The 23,587-nt window shown below is 33.7% G+C and overlaps 1 protein-coding gene across 3 annotated transcripts in view; it reads right to left on the bottom strand.

Annotated features, from left to right (window-relative positions):
* The window catches only part of MAP4K5 (mitogen-activated protein kinase kinase kinase kinase 5), a 90,159-nt gene that overhangs the window by 14,900 nt on the left and 51,672 nt on the right, over positions 1–23,587 (bottom strand). For all 3 annotated transcript variants that reach the window (XM_074327484.2, XM_019725664.3, XM_074327485.2), the window contains exons 12-26: positions 23,081–23,162; positions 22,075–22,191; positions 17,778–17,856; positions 13,593–13,651; positions 12,645–12,706; positions 11,183–11,225; positions 10,415–10,568; positions 9,424–9,521; positions 9,225–9,266; positions 8,249–8,333; positions 5,626–5,705; positions 5,273–5,333; positions 2,710–2,824; positions 2,284–2,342; positions 167–270 (exon numbers count right to left, since the gene is read on the bottom strand). In XM_074327484.2, coding sequence (XP_074183585.1) covers positions 167–270; positions 2,284–2,342; positions 2,710–2,824; positions 5,273–5,333; positions 5,626–5,705; positions 8,249–8,333; positions 9,225–9,266; positions 9,424–9,521; positions 10,415–10,568; positions 11,183–11,225; positions 12,645–12,706; positions 13,593–13,651; positions 17,778–17,856; positions 22,075–22,191; positions 23,081–23,162 — 1,240 coding nt within the window. The remainder of the gene's footprint in view (positions 1–166; positions 271–2,283; positions 2,343–2,709; positions 2,825–5,272; positions 5,334–5,625; positions 5,706–8,248; positions 8,334–9,224; positions 9,267–9,423; positions 9,522–10,414; positions 10,569–11,182; positions 11,226–12,644; positions 12,707–13,592; positions 13,652–17,777; positions 17,857–22,074; positions 22,192–23,080; positions 23,163–23,587) is intronic.

Consider the following 23,587-nt stretch of genomic DNA (forward strand, 5'->3'; position numbering starts at 1 on the left):
TAGAGAGGAAATCTTAAGAACAAAAAAACTCCTAAACCAAATAAAGACCTACAAATAACTATAAACATGCTGACCCTCGATAGTTGTAACGGAGTATAAAAATTTTAGCCTCAGTTATACGCTAATGTTTTCTAAAGAAGAAAAATGTAAACAAAGTAATATATACCTTTATCAACATGAATTTCTGCATTGGCTCATACCACTGAAGTAAAACAATTCCAGACTGTAAAGCTCCACAGAGGTATTTATGTCCTGTGTAAGGGTTTCTGACTGGAATGAAACAAAATAAAACAGACACACCCAAAACGCTGAATACTTTTATATGAAAACATAATTAGTTTAGTTAAAAGCTGTAATCACCTAAAAGCTAAGTCTCCTTTCTTTATAAAGCAGTGTTAACACATGGAAAATAAAACCTAATGAAATGTGGCCTTCCATTGACGGAAGACAAACTATTTGAAGTGATTATTTAGCCGATAAAGGAAAATTATTATTTCTGTTCAGTAAGATGAGTGGGTAGAAAGTAAAGAAAGATGATGTCTTTTTCTTTTGTCTGTTACCCTTTCCTTTTCATTTTCTTATCTCAGTTTTAAATTATATACAATTACTTCTAAACATCTTTAATTTACCAGGTTCTTAAACATAGGAACTTTTTACAAGAACAGTATTTTAAGCACTAAAACACCTAAACTAGTATGCAACCTGAAGAAATCTGATCAAAAGAGACTTCAGACAAGAAGATCTGGGAGGCAACTGACATCTATGATTTCATTTTGGGTACAGCTGTGTACTTAAGACAAGGTGCAAATAACTACATCTTACTAAAGATGTAACTTCCTTGACTCAAATCTACAAAAACTCATATTGGTCTTTACTTCTTCACAATTTGACTCCCATCCATAATGATTGTAAAAGTAGTTATCTGCAAAAGCTCTATCTTAATATATTTATAAGTTTATATCTTAGATTGTAAGCTTCTAGACCTTTCTTGAGTCATTGATATTGGGAATCTGGTAACAGATATGAATCTGATTCTCCCTAGAAAAATGCTCAGGAAATTTGCTTACAACTAGAAGAGAGTATGCTGTGGAACCATGTAGCATGAAGATCAATGTGTAAGCTCATTGATTAAACAAAAAGAATAAACAGGAAGTTAGGAGCTCAGAATCTCAAGTCACAGACTGGGTCTGATCCCAGTTTCTGTTACTTTCTAGTGACATAAGTATCATGGGGTGGTTTTAGGGTTAAGTGAGATAAGATAATTATACAGTACAGAATTTAACCTTCCCTCCCAAAGAGGTCTGGACTTTGTCCTTCCTTCTGCAAGATACTCTCTAAGCCTCAGGAATGTCATACCTGATAGGATGGTCTTAGTTTGCCTAGGACCTTGGGTCACTGAATGGAGGCTGTCAACACTGGATAGTCTAAGGGAGGGGTTGGTCATTCCACAAAGACCAACAATGTGATTTAAACTAGTGGCTTTGGGTCATGCAGTATCCGTTGACCTCCAGAGGGGCTGGATGCTGAGATCAGCCATGTGGGCAATCAATCATGCCTATGTGATGGATCCCTAATAAAAACTCCAGACAATGAGGTTGAAGTAAGCTTTCCTGGTTGGCAATGCTCTGTCTGTATTATTACATGTCACTGCCAGGAAGTAATGCTGTCCATTACTCCATGGGAAGAGGACAACAAAAGCTCTATGTTGGTACTTTTCCTGGACTCTGCCCTATGCACTTCTACCCTTGGTTGATTTTAATCTATATCCTTTCCCTGTAATAAACCATAAACATGAGTAGAATCACCTTCAGTGAGTTCTGTGAGTTCTTCTAGAGAATTTTTGAACAGGAGGGTGATTTTGTGAAGCCCCCAAATTTGCAATTGGTATCAGAAGTGAGGGTGGTCTTATGTGGACTGTTTCCTCTAACTTCATAGTTGGCTAAGCTCCTGCAATAATAATGTTCATAAAGCACTAAGCAGTAACTGTTAAATAAACGAAAACATTAAATAAATGGTGAGTGTTAAATAAATGAAAGCTAGTATGTTAGCAGAGATATGGCCTCAGGGGTGATGGTTAAACAACTCTAGGAACACTGTGCCCCGAGGAAGCACTAGGACTACTATCTCCAAGCACTTGTAGGCCGTGTCCCACTACACGTTTTTGTGCTTCAATGGCTCCTTAACTTATTGAAAACATACCTTCCTTCCTATTTGATACCATAAAACAATTTTAAAGAAGTTAAAAGTTCTAACCATCCAGTTTCAGAAAAAGCATTTACTCACCGATGCAACATTTGTGGCAACCTTTTGTGTCAGGAATCTTTGTGGTTAAAGCGAACTTTCTGAAAACATAGGACAATATAAATGCACTCTGTTGCAGTGTTTGGGAACCAAACAGTGATTTGTAAATAAGGTACATCTAAACCAGTAGGAGCTTTAAAAAAAAAAACTGTCTTGGACTAACTATCTGATTTTATAGGACTTATGCAGGGTCTGGGAATCTGTATTATACAACTTATACAGGTGATTCTCCCAGGGAGCCAAGTTAAGGAAATATCGATCTTTCAAATTCTAGATGACACGCACTTTAGTATAAACTATCTTTCAAAATTAAGACAAAGAAAGTTTTTTAGTGGGCAAGGAACACTGGCTGTTTTAAAAATAAACACTAAATCCTCTTTTTTCCAGCAGAATCAAAATATTTTGTACCTTGGTAGAATGCGGTCTGGAAACCTATGAGTTTGAATATGGGCAGCTAATCCTGGTTTTTTGGCTTGTTCAAACAAAGCTATGAGATTATGAGAGTAGAGTTGAAAGGTTTTTCCTAGAAAAGAGAAATATTTTACTTTTATTAGAATCATTTCCAGGAGAGAAAAACAATTTTCAAACAAAAGAAAACATAATTACCTTCTAAAATGAGGAGTCCAGAAATGTTCAAAAAGCCAAGCAAAACAGAAAACCATAAACAAAAATCCAGTTATTATCAGTTTGAAAGATAATAGGTAAAATGAGTTTTTAAAACTCATTTAAAAAAGAAAGTAAACAATTGTGTTTCTTAATACAAAAATTAGGTATATTTTGACTAATAGGTGATCTGGGCAGAATATATGTAAACTTTAATTAAGCCAGACAGAAAAAGAAGTTGTTAAACATTGTTGTACAATAAATGGAGTTACAATAATATGCATGTAATTACTTTAGTGTAACACGGAAAATTCTATAAAACTATATTACTTTCTGGGACAGACCTATTTATCAATAATTTTTCAAATTACCTTGGATTAAAAGTGATTGTGAATGACGTCTTTATAACAGACTGAAATACTAAGAAAAGTAAAGCAAACTAATATATGTCATAATATAAGGATAACAGTGATTATTATAAGAAAGTCACAGGATTATTTCCATATAATCAAAATCATAACTGTGTTACGCATGGGGTTATCTTTTGATTCCTTATTATACATGGCATGGTACTGTAACACAAACTAGTATTTATCACTTTAGTATTAGAAAACTTAATATATATAGTCTTATCCTGAACAAAATTCTCTGTATTTTTTCAGTCTTCCTAATATTGTAGCACCCTTCCTTCTCTCCATTCCCCCTATATAAACAGCCAGCTACCTAGCTAGCTAGGCAGCTAAACACACAGGTACGTGCATGTGTGCATAGCCATCCACACAAACGCAGACCCTTAATAGTATTTTTTCCAATTAAGTTCTGCTATCTACCTTTGTTTAGTTTTATGGACCATTTTAACAAGAGTATGGAGAGAACTAATTAATAGGCTAACTTTTCCCTGTTTTCCTGTAGCTATTTTATAAATATGTAAGATGTACTCTGCGTAGTTTTTAAGCTCATTTCCAAAGAGAGGTATGAGTAGGGATAAAAGTAGTAAGAGAGTTAGAGAACAGTGAGCTTATATGTATGCAATTCAGAATTGTTAACTGAAACAGAATTGGATTATATTTATTTTCTTAATAACACTAATATATTAATATATTGTTAAACAAAAGTAAAAACATTGGGTAGAAGCACAATTAAAATAAAAAAAATTAAGTACTCTTTGGAGGACCCTAGCTTTTTAGAAGCCATTTATGCACGATCAAATATGCTCTTCGTAAACACTGTCATCAGCTGAAATATATGAATTCCTGAAAAATCTCTAGTTAGGCAATTGGTTATTAGGCCACAATTTATACAATCTATCTATCACTGAGTAAGAATGTGTACCAGCCCTGACGCTTTAAAGCGTAAGCAGCTGAAAGGTACACTTAATACTGAGAAGCCTGACAGTACAGTAAATAGAGCAGGAACAGAATCCTCACATAATTTATTGAGACGAAGAGCACAAGAGAGTGTCAAACAAAAGAATTGAAAAAAATTTAAGAAATACTGAAATTACTCAATTATTCAAAGTGGAGAAGCGGGAGAGTGCTATTTTAATAGTTAATATACCATTAGGATTAATTAAGGGACAGACAAATAATTAACTATCCTGTGCTCTCTTATCAGGAGGAAAGCAAGCGGCAAATCTCTAGTTACTTAAATCTAAAATGTAAAAAAAAAAAAATAGGTTTTGGTAGGTTAACAATTGAAGAAAAAAAAAAGCCTACAACTCCACCCACGAAACCATCTCCAACAACCATAAGAAGAAAAATACAATTAGAATAGGTTGCTCTGCAACCCACTTGTGTATAAGACTTTGAAGTCGAAGATGGTTGGTTACTATGTGGTCCAGAATAACATGAATTCTACCAGGAAACATCTGTGTAAGTCTTCAGTGTCCCACGCACTCTGGGTATCATCTCATTCAATCCTCACAGCAACCTCCTGAAACTGTGATTGTTAGTTACCATCATCCTTGAGGCTAAGAGAGGGTGACTTGCTCAAGATCACAGAAAAAGAAAGCAGCTAGATCCTCTGATTCTTTCCCTTCAATTGTTAATTCTCAACAGAGGGTAGGAATGATGACAGTGATAACAGAGGCAGCTGAGTGGAAGGGAATGGCCTCAGGTGACAATCACTGTGACATTTCTCAGGTGTTTACACCCTGGGCAGGTTTGGGAAGTGCTACCTTAACTGAAGACAGGGTCAGTTTTCAAAGTTTTTTCTCATTCTAAGTTGTAGAAAACATATGCAAGTCTCAAAGTTATTATACTTTAGTTACCCAAATGAACAAATAATATTTTAAAATAATGTATATTAAAATCACACTTCTCATCTTGTCTATGATTTATTTTCCACATTATTTTCATCATATACATACCTGATAATGACATTAAAGTATTATTGATAACATAGAGCCAAGTACATTTCCGTGGAAATAACTATAAAGAAAAAAGATTAAAACTCTTCAATTTTCATTCTCTTACCCCTTAACTTCCAAATTCTAACAGTCTGAAATAGTATCAAAAATAACTATTTTCAATCTTTCAGTAAATTACCAAAACGGTACAGAAAAACTTTCAACATGAACAAGTAAAATAATACAATTTCACCTCTAAATATTTAAATCATAAAAATTAAAACTGAGGCCCACATAAATTGGTTTAAAATTAAGATATTTCTTTTACTCAATTTACCCAAACTAATTTCTTGAGTTAAAACTCCTAAATGTACCTGTTCCATTGTTGCCTCATGTAGCTCATTGAGATTCAATGTGTAAATACCATCTTCAGTTCCAAATATAATGTACTGATCTAAAATAGTTGAGATAAATCACTGAAATTTATTATCATTTTCTGAAACCATTCACTAAAATAATGGCTCTATGTTTTAATGGCATTAAGAGTTACACAGTCACCCACCCATCCAAAGAAAAATTATTTTCTAAAATCCATGTCACCTCTTTTACCTCTTTCCCCATTTCTTTTAAAAAGCAGATATATTCTCTGCTACTAACTCATTTGGCTTTATCTTACTACACAATCCTTCCTTTCAACATAATTTTTGTATCTTAAGGTTTTTTATTATAGTTATATATTTTTGCAGACATCTCAAATACTCTTTGAACAAGAAAAATACAAATTAAATAGAAATGATAAATTATGACACACCAGAAACCATGAGTACACCTAGTGTCCAGACCTTGGTTTCTAAATGTTTACCACTTAAATAAATAAAAAAACATGGCTTCTTAAAGAAAAGACTGATTCCAATTCTGGGGCAAGGGAAGTATAAGATGAGCCTAGAAATCTTGCTGTGCCAGAAAGTAAGGAAGTGCTCAAAACACGACGAGGACATATCAAACAAAGAACACAAGGGCTCCCACTACTCAAAAATTCTGACAATTTAAGTGTTAAATTAAATAATAAGAGTGACAGATCATACCTCACTGAATTAAAAAAACAGAATTCATAAGTTCAAACTGATAAAAATAAATGAATAAATAGGAAAGAAGGGAAATTGTCAATAGATGTCAATGGATTTTCAATGGATGATAAAACTAGTTGGTGAAAGTCTGATAAGAGGATATTTAATATAGTCTCAATATATCTCCCCACTAATTACTTATCAATTAGTTTGGGAAATTAATAAAATAATTGCTTATTAATTAGAAAAGGAAAAATAGTAACTTGACAGTGGAGAAAGCTAGTAAACACCATCTTACTCTGCTGGTCAATGTTAGTATCACTATTATTTGGACAAGCTGATACTATATGCCTTTGGATATGATGCACTGAGGTGAGCACAGTAACACATCTGTGATATTCCTGCCAAAATAACCTGATCTAAGCGTGAGGACTCATCAGACAAAGCCAAATTAAGGGACAGTCTACAAAGTAAGTAGCCTCAAAAATGTCAACACCAAGCGAGAGAAAGAAAGGTTGATGAACTGTTCCAGACTAAAGGAGACGAAAGAGACATAGTAGTTAAATGCAACATGTGATCTTGAACTTTAAAAGGGGTGGGGGGAGAGAAGTGAGCGACAAAGGATATTATTGGGACAATTAATAAAATTTAAATATGGACTGTGGATTATAAAATAGTATTACATCAATGATAAATTTCCTGATCTTTATAATTGTACTATGGTTATGTAAGAGGTGATTCTTACTCCAAGGAAATACAAACTAAAGTATAAGGAGAAGACGATCATGTCTTCAACTCATTCTCAAATGATTCAGCAAAAAATGCACATATAAAACAAATGGGGCAAAACAGAAACAACTGATGATTCAAAATAGAAACAGGAGTTTCTTGTACTATTTTTCTAACTTTTCGTAAGTTTGAAATTACATCAAAATGAAATTTACAAACACACAAAGAAATCATTTCCTTACTGTTAAAAACATTTTTTTCTCTGTTATACTTTCTAATAGTGGGTTGAAGCGGAAACAAACATTTCCTGAACACCCTCTACTGCCTAACCTGTTTCCTAATTGCCAGACCCCCCAAGGCAGGTGCCTTGCTTCCCTGAAACCAGGTACGTTGCATTAAGAGTTTTTCTCTTATAAATGATTACACTGAGAACTAGAGGTGTTAAGTATCTTTCTCAAGCCACATAGTAACAACAGAGTAGGAATTCAAACTCAATCTATTTGATTCCACCTTTTTGCCTCTATGTATTATGCTTCCTCAGTTTAAAAATATACAGTCTAAATTTTTAAAAAATAAATTCTATTCGTCATCATTTCAGACTTACACAAAAGCTGTAACAGTACAGAGAATTCCTGAATATCCTTCACACAGATTTCACATGTTAACATTTATTACTTTGGAAATATCCTTCTTTCTCTCTCCATATACACATTTTCGTTTTCTGAATAGTTTTGGTTTTTTGTTTCAAGTAAGTTACAAGCACAAATGTCCCTTTACTCCTAAATACGTCAGTGTGCATTTCTTAAAGAAAAAGAAAAAAAGTTATATAACATAGTACGATGATCAAAATCAGGAAATTAACACTGAAATTATACAATTATCTAATCCATTGACTATACTTATGAGATTATCAATTGTCCCAATATTGTCTTTTTACATAAAAGAGAATCTCAAATTATGGTTGCAATTAGTTGTGATGTCTCTTTGGCCTCCTTTAATCAGGAACAGTTCCTGTATTCTCTTAAATTCTAATGCCTTAAACCAAAATTCTATTTACCTGCTTGGATTGTTGCAGGTACCTACACTATTTAGGCTCTAAATAATATTTTAAAAATAAACCACCTCAGTTTATTGATCATAAAGAGCCTTTCCCATAACAAATATTTTACTGGAGATGTATATCAAAGTTCAGAAATTTTACCTTTCGTATCAGGATGTATCCAGGATGTTGCACAATTAATTTTCAAAGGGCAGCCATCAAAAACTTTGGAAAAACATGCTCCCATCTTATTTATAAAGAAAAAAATTTTTTGACTTACTTGATTAAATAATTTTATATATTCTTAGAAAATAGCCAAGATTATGAAATGCTAAACTGACTCTCATTTGCATATACTTATGGTTTCATTACAAAACAAAATTCTTATTTTGATATAATTTAACTCCTTCTACCAAGAATCTCATATTCTATCTTTGTATAATCCATATTTTAGGACAGAAATATCAAATTTATCAAAACATCTACATACATCAATGATACATTCTAGGAATTTTAAGTTACTACTTATCTTTAAGACTAACATGTAATAATGTGAAATAATGGATGATTTTATCTAGTAGCACTGTAGTGATTATAATTGCAGTATAACTCCTTAATACTGATAACAGACAAAAAGACTAATATTTATATTACATCCTAGACTTTTCATGAAAAAAGGTATAATTTATAAAGTATCCCATTCATGTGATTGGCTGAACCACCTTACAGATAAGTTCTAGTGAAGGGCCAGAGAACAAGCATTAAGATAAGCTTCCCTGTTCCTTTTTACTGTGCATGCACAGTTCAATGTGAAAATGGCTGTGGGGTAGAAAGATATTTAACCCATATAATGAACAGGACAAAGTACTATTAATATCATCACGTTAAAATTAAATTGGCCTTTGTAGGCTAATCTGAGAACCCAACTGCCTGCATTCAAAAAGTGAAACTCCGAATTCTAACCAATTCACTCAGATTAGGGTACGTAGTATATCCAAATCCATTTAATGCCTTTGTATTTTATGAATCTTGCCTTTAATAGCTCAAGACCAAATGTCAAAATAGCAAATAAACAAATTTCCGCTACTTCTAAAGAGAGAAAAACTGGCAAGTGGTTCACATAAAAAATATTCCTTACCAGCACTTTTGGGGTGGGTGGGAGGCCATTAATGACTGGTTTCTGTGGGAGAAAATAATTTTTAATACTGTAAGACCTCTTAAAACTTTACACATTTAGAAATTCAGTTATTCAAATTCTTCAATTAAATAGACTATGCCCCTTATATGATAAACATAGTAGTAGTTACTACTAATCACCAAATGCCTCTTATACCTACAGGGAAATCACGCTTGTCCTTTTTACGTGGTAACTGTGGTGCTTGTGCTGATCCTTCTGTATTTTCACTCATCAGTTTGGAGATACCATCACCATTTCCTAAAGAGAACCATGGTTAAAACTTGAATGAACATACAAACAAGTACTTTCCTTGAAAAATAAGTTTCCCTTTCCCCTAATACTTGTTTTCCATTTGGTAACTCTTTATTGGGAAATACTCTCTACCATCAGATGAGTTAAAGCATCTTTGGTGCCTATCTCTGGGTTCTGTGGAGCTGGCAGGGCATCGTTAGCAGTGGTTTCAATGCATGTCAACAAATGTCTTTTCATATTGAAAGAAAAATGAAATCTGACCTACTGATGCTGATATTCAAGGCCTTTCATAATTGAACTTCGATCTACCTTCTTAGTCCTATATCCCAGTACATACTCTTCAAAAGCTCACACTTCTATCATTCCATACCAACATAATTCAAGCTTTCCTGCTTCAGCGCATTTGCTCAGTCTCTCTTGTTCTCTAATACTGCCTGTCAGCACTGGCTCCACATACTGAAGGTTCACCAAGCCCTTTAATACTCTGCAAGAGGGTACCTCTCATCTCCCTCAGAAATATACATATTCATCTTCTATTACATAGTTAATTATTATAGGAGACCCTTATACAAACTGTATTAGCTAATGTTATGTGTACATGGGTATAACTTCTGCTATAAATCCTATACTTCTGAAGGGCAGGAACATCCACTCATCTTTCTAGATCCTATAATATTTAGTAAGGGATCAAATTAGGGTTGAATTGGGCTCTATTTATAGCCCATCCATGTGGAATTTTAAAGAACCTTCACAAAGCTTTAGATACTAACTAAAGAACACAGACATTCTTTAAAATATGAATAAAATGGCTTTCTTATCAGTTTTCACTCTGATTGATTTACCCAGATCACATTATCTAGCTGCATGCACTCCAGGGCTGCTAGTACTGCTAGCCATACCAAGAGAGGAAGTCTCAGCTACAGGAACACAGCTTGGGCTACTCTGTCTTCTGAGAACGTGGGGAGCTCTGTTCTCTGCATCAGGACAGCGCTTTATAGTCGATGACTTTTCTTCATCTAGGAGGTTATCTTCAAGGTAACTGTTTATCCTTGGCTAGTGATGATAAGACAAAAGTACTTTAACAAATTTGGATATAAAACAGTAATATTTCATTATCATTACACATCAAAGACTTTAGGGGGAGGAGGATATGCCTTTTTTTCTTTCCTCTATATAGTTTAATTTACTGGGCTAAGTGAGCAAGAATTGAATTACTGTCCCAACACAACCATGAATTTGTCATGTGATTTTTAATCAATCCCAGCCAAACCCAACTGATAAAAATTTTATAACTGATAAAATTATCTAAACAATACACAAAATTTTAATACCTAGAAACAAGCAAGGAAAATGACTTAATGAAGTATGACTCTGCTGAAATGTCAGACTGTAGTAATAAATGAGGAATGTAAATGAACTCTCTTCTACGTGCAGCCAAGTATTTTCTCAAATGAGTAATAATCTATTTTTGCCTTTTTCTAATAGCTCTTAAAACATTGTATTTGTCATGAAATCTCTTTTAATATATATTTTACATCTTCATACTCCCCTCTTGAAAACTATTTATTTGAAGTATATTTAAGAGAATTTAACAAAGTCAATCAAATTATTTTTTTAATTTATTATTTAAAGAAGAATTTATTGTTTAAAATCTTTCAGCAGCTCACCTTAGGAGGTAGGGGAGGTGGTATTGAGCGTTTTGAGGTTGATCTAATACAAAGAGAAAAATGCAATTTAGATGGTGATAAATGATTGTTACATGGTGACACCATTAAATGTGCATTAAAATCTGTTTATATTCAGGGGATAGAAAAGACGATTAGATCATGGTACACGATATTTTTAAAATCTACAGGAAGACCTAAGACCTCCTTCTGTCAAGTTGTATAACAATAAAAATAGAGATTTTTATACAGTGAACACAAAGACTTTTACTTTATGGTTATGCTTTGCTACAATTAATATGTAATAAAAATTTAACTTAGTAAAAAAGAGTCAGAATTTTAGTGAATTTTGAAAAACAGAATTTTAGGAACCCACAGTGAATCACAGATTCAAATGGCCACATCATCAAGCCTTTTGCTACTCCAAGTGGGGTCCACAGAGCAGCAACTTTGGCATCACCTGGAAACTCTATAAACACATCTTCTAGACATACTGAATCAGAAGCTGCATTTTAACAGGATCTCCAGGTGATCCTCCAGGCACCTCAAAGTTTGAGAATCACTGATCTAGCCTACTGGTTCCATTCATTTACCATAGTCATTGCAATCAACTGGGAAGCTTTCAGGATTCTTAGATTCCAGTCCCAAAGATTGTATTCTATAGAAGGGGTTGGAAAACTTTTTCTCTAGAGGGCCAGACAGTAAATATTGTATGCTTTCCAAAGCATACAGTGGTCACAACTACTTAACTCTTTTGTTGTAGCATGAAAGCAGCCATTGATAATATATCAACTAACGAGCTTCGCTGTCTTCCAACACACCTTCAGTTATAAACACTGAAATTTAAATTCACCTAATTTTCATGTGTAACAAAATATCACTGTTCTTTTGATTTTCTTTCAATCACTAAAAAATGTAAATACCATTCTAGTTTGTGGGCTGTATAAAAAGTAGGCAGTGGACCAGATGTGGCTTATAGGCCCGGTTACCTAGATCTACAGGCCTAATGTGGGGGCCCGGGAATCTGTATTTCCAAAAAGCTCTCTAGGCACGGCAATGCATAATCGGTTCGGAACAACTCATCTAGGCTATCCTTGTCACTTAATTGCTGAGGGAAGATAGATCAAGCATATGAAGTAACTACATTATAGAGATTAAATTGGGGCTTTCTGACGCCTACTATACAGTATATTTTTTCCCATGACATCATGTGGCTCATCTTTCAGTATATTAACATTACACATACTAGATTCTAATTTAAAGAACAAAACCCCAAAACCTGAAAGATCAACACATGACACCTTCTGGTAATAAAAAAAAAAGTCAGAAGCTTTACACTGCCAAGAGGCATAGTACAACCGTTTTAAGAATGAAAATTAAACCTTATTAGGATAAATCACTACCCCCCAATACTGCTCTTACATAATCAAGTAAAATAAAGTTATTATATTAGTAAACAACTTACTTTCCAGTATTTGCACCATCAAAATTCCACTGTAATACAAAGCTTGGATCTGATGATACTCCCTTTGAAGGTATAAAATAGATTAAAATGTTACCTTATTAACAGATATTAATCATTTTATTTGATTCAAGAAAACATTCAGTATCATAATTGTTAATCATCTTGGCATTCAATCAATTTTTAAATGTCCCGCTAGATTTGCTGTCATTTGACATATTTAGGTCAATGACTCATCAGTTGACTAAAACTTAAGAAATGCCATAAACATACTAAATATAGCTTCAAGTGTGAAGCCCTCTTTACCAATGTGTTAGTATATCCAAAGCAAAACAGAAAAACCTAACTGATTTGCATCACTACTCCATTAACATGGAGAATTAAACATATTATTATTTTATCATTAATTTATTGGTGCTATTATGTTTTTTGTACTAGCATCGACATTGAGGGTTTATTATACAACAATACACATACTGTAGTAAGAAGGTTAAGGAGGAAGAAATCCATTAATAGAAGACAATTACTCTAGAAACTATTACTAAAGCTTAAAAATAAAATAGATTAAGATAACATCGAGGCTGTCTCTAATAATATCTTGTTCTATTACTTCTTTCCTTTCAGATAAGGAAAAGGTTAACTAAATAGCACTCTCAGAATAAGAGCAATGGTTAAAAAAGAAGCTATGTTAACAAATAACTATTAAAAATAGTAAGGCAATGCAAAAATGTACTACAAACCTAACAGAATCAATAAGAAAAAAGATCCTGAGAGCTTAAAGCTGAGTATCAAATTCCACATACAGTACTTCAGGTAAATTCTTCAAAAGTCTCCAAAGAGTCAAGAATGGTTAAAATGGTATATCACACACTGTATCCTAGTCAAAGTACATCTAACTATAATTTTTCTCAAATTTTAATGTGTAAAGTACTTTAAAGTCGTAATTCCTACCATTTCATCCCGTGCTTCTGTTTCTTTTCTCAGAGGAGGTTCAAATTGTAATTTATCAACTGCAAAATATATAACAGATATTCACAAACTCTTAAAAGGGTTAATCTCAGAAATGTAATGAGAAGCATGTGTATTGGGGTGAGGGGGGGAAGGGAGAGAGGAAAGAAGAAAACAAAATCTCTTATTTTGTTACTAAAAGAGTACCCATTTCTTTATGCAAGATTCCTAATACAATCTTGGTAAACTAAATACATTTAAAAAAAGCACTTTCAAAAAATCCAGTTGTCCTTATTCCTAAAAACAAGACTTATAAAGCAATAAAAAGTACATACATAATTAATTACATTAAAAACATTGTCATAAAATTTACAATCAAAGTTTGGAAGACGTTCCCTAAAATACAGTATCTACTTTTCAAATATAACCTAATATAAAAAGCCTTTGTTCATTAATGGCTTGTTTCTTAACATAATTTAAAAAAATGTTAATTCAATAACTACTATAATTCACAAAGAACCATTTCACTTATTTGAGACAGAGATGAACTGGTTTTTGTTTGTTTGTTTTCTTTTTTGTCACAACTAGAAATACTGGCAATCAGGTCTAGAGATGAATTATAGAAGGTATAAATATAGAAAAGAAAGAAAATATAATTTTTTAAATAGTAAGAATTCTGTATCTAGAAAATTTCAAGACAAAAAAGTTCATAGAGAAAAAATGCTTCATAAATGTTTCATCAATATGGATTAAAGATATAGTAAAATGTCGACTGTATCCCAATGTACCAGTTTCACTGATTGAAAATGAGATTTCATTTATAATAGCATGAATATTAAAGCTGTTTTAACATGTAAGAAAAATATTCCTTAAAAAAAATTCAAATTCTTTCTCACTAGCTTAAAGGTACTGCCACCATGGCTTATGGCACAGAATGCCAGAGCCTTCAATGCCATTGCTCTGTGTGGTAGACTGGACCCCAAGTTGTTTTATTTTGTTTTAAAGAAAATCCTGGCAGTACTTTTGGGTGCATCTTTGGCCTATGAAAATACAAAGGTAGGAGGTTTTCTATTATATAATCCTCATTTATCTCCAAAAGATCATGCAGATTGTAGCCATAATGAAGGAACAGGAATTGGACTTATCCTTCTGCTATAAAAAACTACATACATGTAATACAAATATGTGTGTATGTGCACAAACTATAGGAAGCAACTATTCTAAGGCAATGGATAACAGACACCACAAGGCTCGAGAGAAGAGAAATACATGGTGGTAAGATCCACACTCACCCTGGCTTTTTCCCTAAAGGCACTTTGTAAACTAGGGCACAGGAAAGCAGAACCCAAAGAGAGAGAAACAGTCTCACTGAGTGTAGGAAACAAAGATTGGAGTTTGGGGCTGCTTAGGCAGTGGGAATTTGAAGGGCACGGTACCAGAAATGAGAAAGCTGTATAAAGGAGCTCTAGAAACATGCTAAGAGGTCTCCTTAAGGCTTTGGTTGAATACTAAATTGCCCAGGACAAAGCAAGACTATGCGAAGTTTGTCAGAAAAGAAATGACACAGATGTTGAAATTAGCACACAAGGACTTCAGAAGAGCTTTTATAAGTATCTTTAAGAATTCAAGAGAAAAGATGGACACAGTAAGTAAGCAGATGGAAATTCTCAGTAGAGAAATAAAAACTTTATATATGTATGTATATTATATTTATACATACGCCTATATGTATCAATGGAAGTCTAGGTCTTAAAAATACAATATCTGAAATAAAATTCACTAAAGGGCTTAAACAGCAGACCAAACACCACAGAAAAAAGATCAATGACTTGGAGTCAGGGTGAGAGAAACTAAGCTGAAACACAGAAAAAACACACAAGTGTGTATATATGGGAGATGGAGAATAGAGACTCAGTGACCTGTGAAACAACATCAAGTGGTCTAACATTTAAACTGGAGTCCCAGAAAAAAAGGGAGAAACTGGGGCAGAACAGAAGAAACAGCAGTTCAAAATTTCCTAAATTTGATGAAAAAAATCAACTCAAAGATCTAAGAAGATCTAAGAAACAAAACTGCACCTAGGCACATCAGTCAAATTGCTAAAGAAAGAAAAAATCAACAAACCAAAAAATCCCCAAAAGTTTCATAGTGCAGTACCTATTAAGGACTCAAATGATACACCTGGGTATTTTCTGTCTTTAAATAAAAAATCTAGGGGGTGGCGAGATGGCTCAGTTGGTTAGAGCACGAGTTCTGAACAGGGTTGCTGGTTCGATTCCCACATGGTCCAGTGAGCTACGCCCTCCACAACTAGATTGAAGACAATGAGCTGCCGCTGAGCTGCCAGAGGGGGGGCCAGATGACTCGGTTAGAGGGTTAGAGCGCAAGTTCTCAACAACAAGGTTGCTGGTTCAATTCCCGCATGGGATGGTGGGCTGCGCCCTGTGCAACTAAGATTGAAAACAGTGACCGGACTTGGAGCTGAGCTGCGCCTTCCACTACTAGATTGAAGGACAAAGACGTGGAGCTGATGGGAAACACACTGTTCCCCAATATTCCCCAATTAAAAAAAAAAAAAAAAACCTAAACGGATGTCATGCAGTTGGTAGTAACCAACTGCGTGTTTAACAGTTTAAAAAAATATTGATGTAGGGGAACATATGGGTATGTTGTACTTCAAATAACTTTCCATAGTTTTGCTGTCAACCAAGGCTTTATTTTTTGTTACTATGCATTTATTTCTAGGATGGAGCAAAGTTTGCTAAAAAGCCTCAATTTGAACAATGGCAAAGAAAAGTTGCTGGAGTTTTTGTGTCCTACCTGATTTGACAACACTTCTCCAGTGACATAAACACTTACTTCCCTATAACTGTTACTAAGGAGATTTGTAAGGCAATACATCTTATTTAAAATCTCCACTGTCTTTATCATCCTCAGTCTTAGTTAAGATAAAAGGGACAAATGGAATTTCCAAACTCAAGTTGGGTAAGCTTTCAGAAATTATTAGACTTCCTCAGCCTAAAATGTTTATTTGTTTTGGCCTGAATGACAATGACATCAATTTCCTCAGGAGCTCATTGTCTCTCTCCCAATGAACCAAAAACCGAGCATCTTGTACATCTGGGAATACCACCCCCAATTCCAGTTTCTACATTATTACAGGCTAACACAGCTGAGACTTATACAGTACACACAGTTTTATATTCAAACATGTCCAAGCAGCATTTCCTCTGAAACAACCTTTTCCTAATTAAACTCAGAAACTGCCTTCTGGAAAACTGCTTTCAACCTCAACAAATAGAATCTTGCCAGGTACTGTGAACAACTAACACAACAGTAAAATGGGTGATGATCCTTGTATTCCCGTATCTCTCAATTATAGAGACACAGGCCAACCTTAAATCAGAGGGAGTTCTCTCAGTAGGACCCCTTCAACTTGAGATGACAAAGAATCTACAGAGGCAGATGAATGCAAAAAGACAGTCTGCACACAAGTCTATTGGATTAAGATGACGGCATGAAATGGATTATTTGCCCAAGAGACATGGAACAAGATGACCGGAGACACTGTCATACTTTAAGGTGCGTACTATAATTTTTTACTTTCTGTCCTCTTTCTTTTTCCTTATCTTTTTTTTTCTCTTTGCCAGTTGAAGGTTTTGGATTGTTGACAGACACTTGCTATCTCCTAAATATGATACCTGTAGAGTCCCTATTCTTAATAATGCTCTTTGAAATAGGATGCAACCAACAAACACAATGGTATAAAGCCTAGGCTAATATGTGGAAAATACTTCTGAAAATGTTAAGTAAAAATTTATGTATATTATAAATTCAGCCATGTAAAAATGTACATGTAAAAAAACAGGAGGGAAATTTAGCAAAATATTATCTGTGGGTTGGCACTGGGTGATGTGATTACAGGCAATGTTGATTTTCTATTTTTACCACTTGCAAATTTCTGCAATGGACATATATTACCTTTATAATTAGAAAATAAAAACTACTGAATTATAAACCAAGGGAATTCCATTATAAACAGAACAGCAACCTCTATTTTAGAGGTATTCTGATATGTTAAAGTAGGTAGCCTCAGTTAATCTGAGATTTTATTATTTAAAAAAACCACAAGAACACCCAGCTCAACCCAGCAAAACCACCGATTGAAAACATACACTAAACACTTACAATTAATTTCTGAAGCTGTCCGTTCAGCTCTGGCATTCCTGTTTGTAGATCTAATGGTATGACGAATGATTGCATGGGGCTATGGACAGAAGCATAATATATACACTTTTATAAATTTCAATGATAAACTAAAAAGGTCAAACTTTCTCTTTTAATTAAATGTTCACTTATTGACAAATATAACTACCTACTAATAAAGTGAACTATAGAACAAACAAAAAATACAATTAACACTAAGATACTTTAAAAGTTTATTTATTTATTTCAGTATAAAATGTTGAAAACATTCAAAGAAAATCAGATTGAGATCTTATCTTCAAAGAGCTTACAGTCTAGGAAGATAAGACACACAAATACTTTTAAGGTTAGAAAATGGTAAGTGCCATTCATTAAGTAAAAATTTATGTATATTATAAATTCAGCCACGAAAAAATTTAAATGTAAAAACAGGAGGGAAATTTAGCAAAATATTATCTGTGGGTTGGCACTGGGTGATGTGATTATAGGCAATGTTGATTTTCTATTTTTACTGCTTGCTAATGCCCAGAGGAAGGAGAAATGACTTCCACCTGAAGGGTACAGAAGTTCTTCAGAACAGAGCTGTAATCTGATCTGGAGCCTTGAAGGACAAGCAGGCATCAAATATGCACCAATGTGGGAAATGCAGCAGGAAGGACAGGAACAAAGTGATGCAAGAACTAAAGGAAACTGTGGCATGTTTAGGGGAATTGGACTTGGTTATTATTTGGTTGTAGTGAAGAGATGAAAAGCTGGACAGACTGAGGATAAGCAGGACCATTATGAGAGTGTTAGGGCAGGGCTCTCAATTCTATTTTCTTGGCAAAGGTGTTTTTTGGAGATTTTATAGAAATGGAGTGAGTGGCATCACCAGAGTCAGCTTTAAGCGTAATCTGATGCAAGGGGCATGAAAGGGAGAAATGCTGGATGCAGTGGGACTAAGAATATTGTAGTATATCATGGGGGAGAAGCTAACCATTTCCACCTTTTTGTGTAAGTTCCCGATCCTTTTGAAACTATGCCTTCAGCTCAACCCCTACCTACCAAATTTCTGACGACTCTCATTGCCTGAGGATTCAGACAGTGGCTCCTACCTCTGTGTTTTTCTCTACTTCAAGACTCATTATCATACCAACAGACGTCAAAAGCCCACTGTTCTGGACTTAACGTTTTCTGATCTCATCTCAAAAGACATTCTCCCATACTTCAATGCACTCTCTACTCCTAAGACCATACCCTGGTCCCTGTCAACAGCTCTGATACACAAGTTCACACTATACTGCAAACTACTCATCCTTTGAGCATACTCTCTTATTTATTCCCATTACACTTTTTTAATGTCCACATTGGAATCTCAAGTCCAATGATCCATTACTTTCTCACTCTCCATCAACATTTCTCCTATCTTCACTTTTCTTCCTATCCAGGTTATATCTGGTGGTCCAAAATTTCAAACAATCTCTTGCTATATCCTAAATTCCTCTTGCCTCACTGTCCTTTAGCACACTGGCATGACCAAATGACAACCTCGGATGAATTAAACTAGCACCTTTGTGTTCACATCTGAGATACAATCACTGCTGGAGGAAAATTACACAGCAGAACACACTGAAAATTCATCTCATCTGAGGTTTCAGCTTTCCTCACAACACTTCTCTAGTCATTTAACCCATTCATTCTGCTCAACACACCTTCTCCATACTCTTCAAACATACACATTTTCCTTCACACTGTTAGAAGATGACTTTGCCACTTACTTCGCAGAGAAAACAGAAATGATCAAGCAGAAGATAAGTACTAGCTATACTCTCAACTACCCTCTCTAATGCAAGAGAAGTGTTTCTTTATCTGAGATCAAGTTCCTCAACAAAATCTAGACCCTAGCCTCTCCTTCCTTCTTCTCAGGGACTTTGCCTATTCATCTTGCTTCTCGTGATTCTTCTATTTCTATCTATTGGACCCTTTTCATAAGCATTTAATCCTGTTCAAACTTTGTTGCCTCACATAAAAAATCAATCAATGAATCCCCCACCAACTCACTTTCCTCCAGTGATTGCTCTATTCTATTCACTTCCCAACTAAATTTCATAAATGAGTTGCTATACTTATCTTTCAAAACACTCTAATCTAGTTTCACTTCTACTAGAATTTGAAAATTATCCTTTTAAACTAATTTAAAAAAATAAATGCCACCACCTAAATCTAAAGATTTCTTTAACTTGACTTCTAGATCTTTAAAAAAGTGCTTATCTGATTATGTCACTCCCTTATCTTTTAATAGGTTCTATTGCCTTTAGACTAAAGCCAAAATTTTTAACATGGTTTGAAATGGCTAGTATCTCACTCTGTAACATCGTCTCCCACCACTTCCTTCCTTGTTTTCTGCTCTAACCAGACTAACTTATCTTTAGTTCCTCAAGTACACTGACTTCTCTATTATAACCAGGTTTTCAAACATGCAATTACTCTCTTTGCCCAAAACACTTTTGTCTGTTCTCTTCCTCTAATTCCGATTTATCCTTCAGGTTTTCAGCTTACATATCACTTCTATAGTGAGTCCTTTTTTGTCCCTAATATGCCTCCATAGCACCTTATGTTTCCCAGTCCATTACAGATATCAAACTTGTAAGTCACTTTTTCATATTTCTGAATCTCCTTTGAGATTACACCATAAATTCTCTGAAGGCAGGGACAGTGTCAAATCTTATACATCATTGTATCCCCAACTGCCTGGTACAAGGTTTTATGTTTCAAGGATTGAAAAATATAGTGATAATCATTAAAGAGAAACAGAACTCCGAAGGTAGAGTAGATCTGTGAAGCCCAGCAAAAAGGTGTGGGGGAATAAAAGAATTTGGTTATTTTTACAACCAGTGAAAGACTAATTAAGGAATCAAGTAATAGCCAATTCTACATTTAAGCTAAAACACTTCTTGAATTTTTAGTGGATTAAAACTTATTACAAGTCTACAAATGATAGTTTAAGTAGAAAAAAACTATGTATGGCTGGTTTATTTAATATTTTCAATTAAAGTTCATTAAACAGTGAATAAAATATTCATCATAAGACTATGTTATATACTAAGCAATGATTAGTTTTCAAAGATTGTTTAATGACTATTTCCTTTAAGTACATATATAGAAATGATGGTATACTAAATAAGAGAGTAAGTAGGCTCTATAGTTAGTTTGCCTGGATCCAAATCCTGGTTTCACTAGTTATTAGCTATATGTTCTTGGGCAAGTACTTCTGTTCTTTCTTCATTTTCTCATTTGTAAAATGGGGATAGTAATAGCACTTATTGCAAAGGACTGTTTTGAGTATTAGATGAATTACCATGAAAAGTATTTGGCCTAATACTTGGTACACAATGACTACCCAATGAGTGTTAGCAGTTATCATGACACTTACAGGGTATAATTTAAAACTTAAGAACATGAAGCAGAAAATTTCATTCAATAAAGAATAACATAAAGTTTAGTTCTATAGTTTTCCCAGAAGTGAAGGTAGTGATGTAAAGGGAAATTAAGGCATAGATAGAAAGGAAGAGACAGATTCTGAGAAACACAAGAGATAAAAACGAATCATAGAAGAAGAGGAAACGACACTAGTGAAAAAATACAGTTGTCTTATATATAGGCATAAATAGGAACCTGCCAAAGGGGAAAAAGGCCCTCATTCCTGATTTGGAAATTGTATTGTTAAACATGATATATTCAAAAAATAATTTTATAATATTTTCAGAGACAATATTTTCAGAGAAGGCAAGCATAGTATAGATAGTTCTATATGTCATTATGTAAGATATAATAATTTTGAATAAGTATTGAAAAAGATAAAATTTCTATTGAAACCTCAATTTAAAAAAATTATTTGTATTCTGTTAATGATCTATATAGTAAAGAAACTACAAAAATCTGGAAAGACCTAGGATTAAGAAATGATTATGTCAAGCCAGATTGGGAGAAAAATATTTGTAAGGCCTGTATCAGACAAAGTACTTGTGCCCAGAATGTATAAAGAGCTCCTATAATTCTATAATAAAAAGACAATTCAAGTTAAAAAAAAAAAAAAAAAATGATTATGTTATGTACATTATACTTAAATTTAAAAAAGTATCGATTGGTAATTATATGCAGGTTAAGTGTAGTTTACATTGCTAATTAATCTTTGTAGCTAAATCTTTTTTAACTAACTTAAAACAGTGAATTAGAAAACAAACTCTAAGGCCATATTAAAATATTTATTTTCAAATATTAGACTGCAAACACTCCTTACCTCAAAGTCGTCATCGTCTCCTTCAATGTAATGTGCATGGTTGTCTGGATTGTTCACTTTGTCTAATAGTTCAACTGCTAGTGCCCTAGAGAGACCTGGCTGCCCTACAAAAGTGTGCTAAGTAAAAACAAAACAAAACAAAACAAAACAACTTCATGAGTATGCTTTACATCTATGGGTTATAGAAATGTCATTTGTACATTTCCATTCAGTAATTACCAGACACAAGCATATGGGAGCCTACTAATACAAATAAATTAGAAAACGTATTAGTAAAAACATTAATCAGAGAATCCATAATTACATATTATAAAGTTTATAACATGAATATGTTAGGTGGTAAAATTAGAACCTTGGCTATAACAATGAAATTTATTACTCATGTTGTTATACTTATATGTAAATGAACATTGTGGTATAGTCCATATCACAGTAAGAAAACATCATGTATATTCTACATTTGCATACATTTAATTCAGTAAAATTATGTTAATGTACAGACACAAATTTTATGACATTTAAATAAAGATTTTTAGATTGATGTGATCATTGACTTTTTCTACTATAAAAGTATTTCACAAACAGATACAGAGTATTCTAGAAATTTACATAAAAAGCCAAGAAAAGCAATTAATTTTAGATGATGGCAACATTTTTAAGAGTTTTCTCAAAGGCAGGCATTAGCAAACTATAGCCCATGGGCAAAGTCTGGTGCACTGCTTCTTTTTGTAAATAAAGTTTTATTGGGTATTAAAGCCATACCTATTTGTGGGTACTGTCTATAGCTGCTTTTGTGCTACAGTGGCAAAATAGTAATTGCAACAGAGACTGTATGGCCCACAAAACCTAAAATATTTAATGTCTGGCCTTTACAGAAAGTTTGCTGACCCCAGCTGTAAGAGATCACTAACATTTTTATATTAAAAAACCTAAATACACTTGTTCTGGTGATATGCCTAATTAATGCAGGACTACAGAAAATTCCCCTATAATTTCAATGACTTACAGTCAGAAGTCTTTCAGCAGTTGGTCTTTTTTTGGGGTTTTTGGTTAGTGCTATTTTGACAAAATTATGGAATGTTGATGACCTTCAAATAAAAAGAGACATGTACAAAAACATTTCACTCACATTAGTTTTTTGGTGTTACTAAGTAAAATTAACTTACAACTAGTTAGAAAATCTGAAACACATATTTTTTTCCTTAGGACTTTAGGTCTATATAAGCCAAAGAACTAAACCCAAAGCATAGTATATTCCTTGAAAACATATCAGTTTCATCCCATAAGTAAAATGCCATCAGTTAAACAGAATAGTAATATACAAGCTCTAAAAAACACACTAAAAAGTAGAAACAGGTAGCTGTATCATTTATAGGATTTATAGTCTTGTGTTTTAGGGCTGAAACTTAATAATCAAAATGACCTTTTCTCATTGCCTAATTTATATAGTATGTAAGTGTTTTGCTATATCAAAGGAGTTGGATAGCATAGAGGTAGAGTGAGTAATGTAAGA

Source organism: Rhinolophus sinicus, chromosome 3 (assembly GCF_057876585.1).
Source record: "Rhinolophus sinicus isolate RSI-liver-muscle chromosome 3, RSI-T2T, whole genome shotgun sequence".
NCBI classification, from domain to species: Eukaryota; Metazoa; Chordata; class Mammalia; order Chiroptera; family Rhinolophidae; genus Rhinolophus; species Rhinolophus sinicus.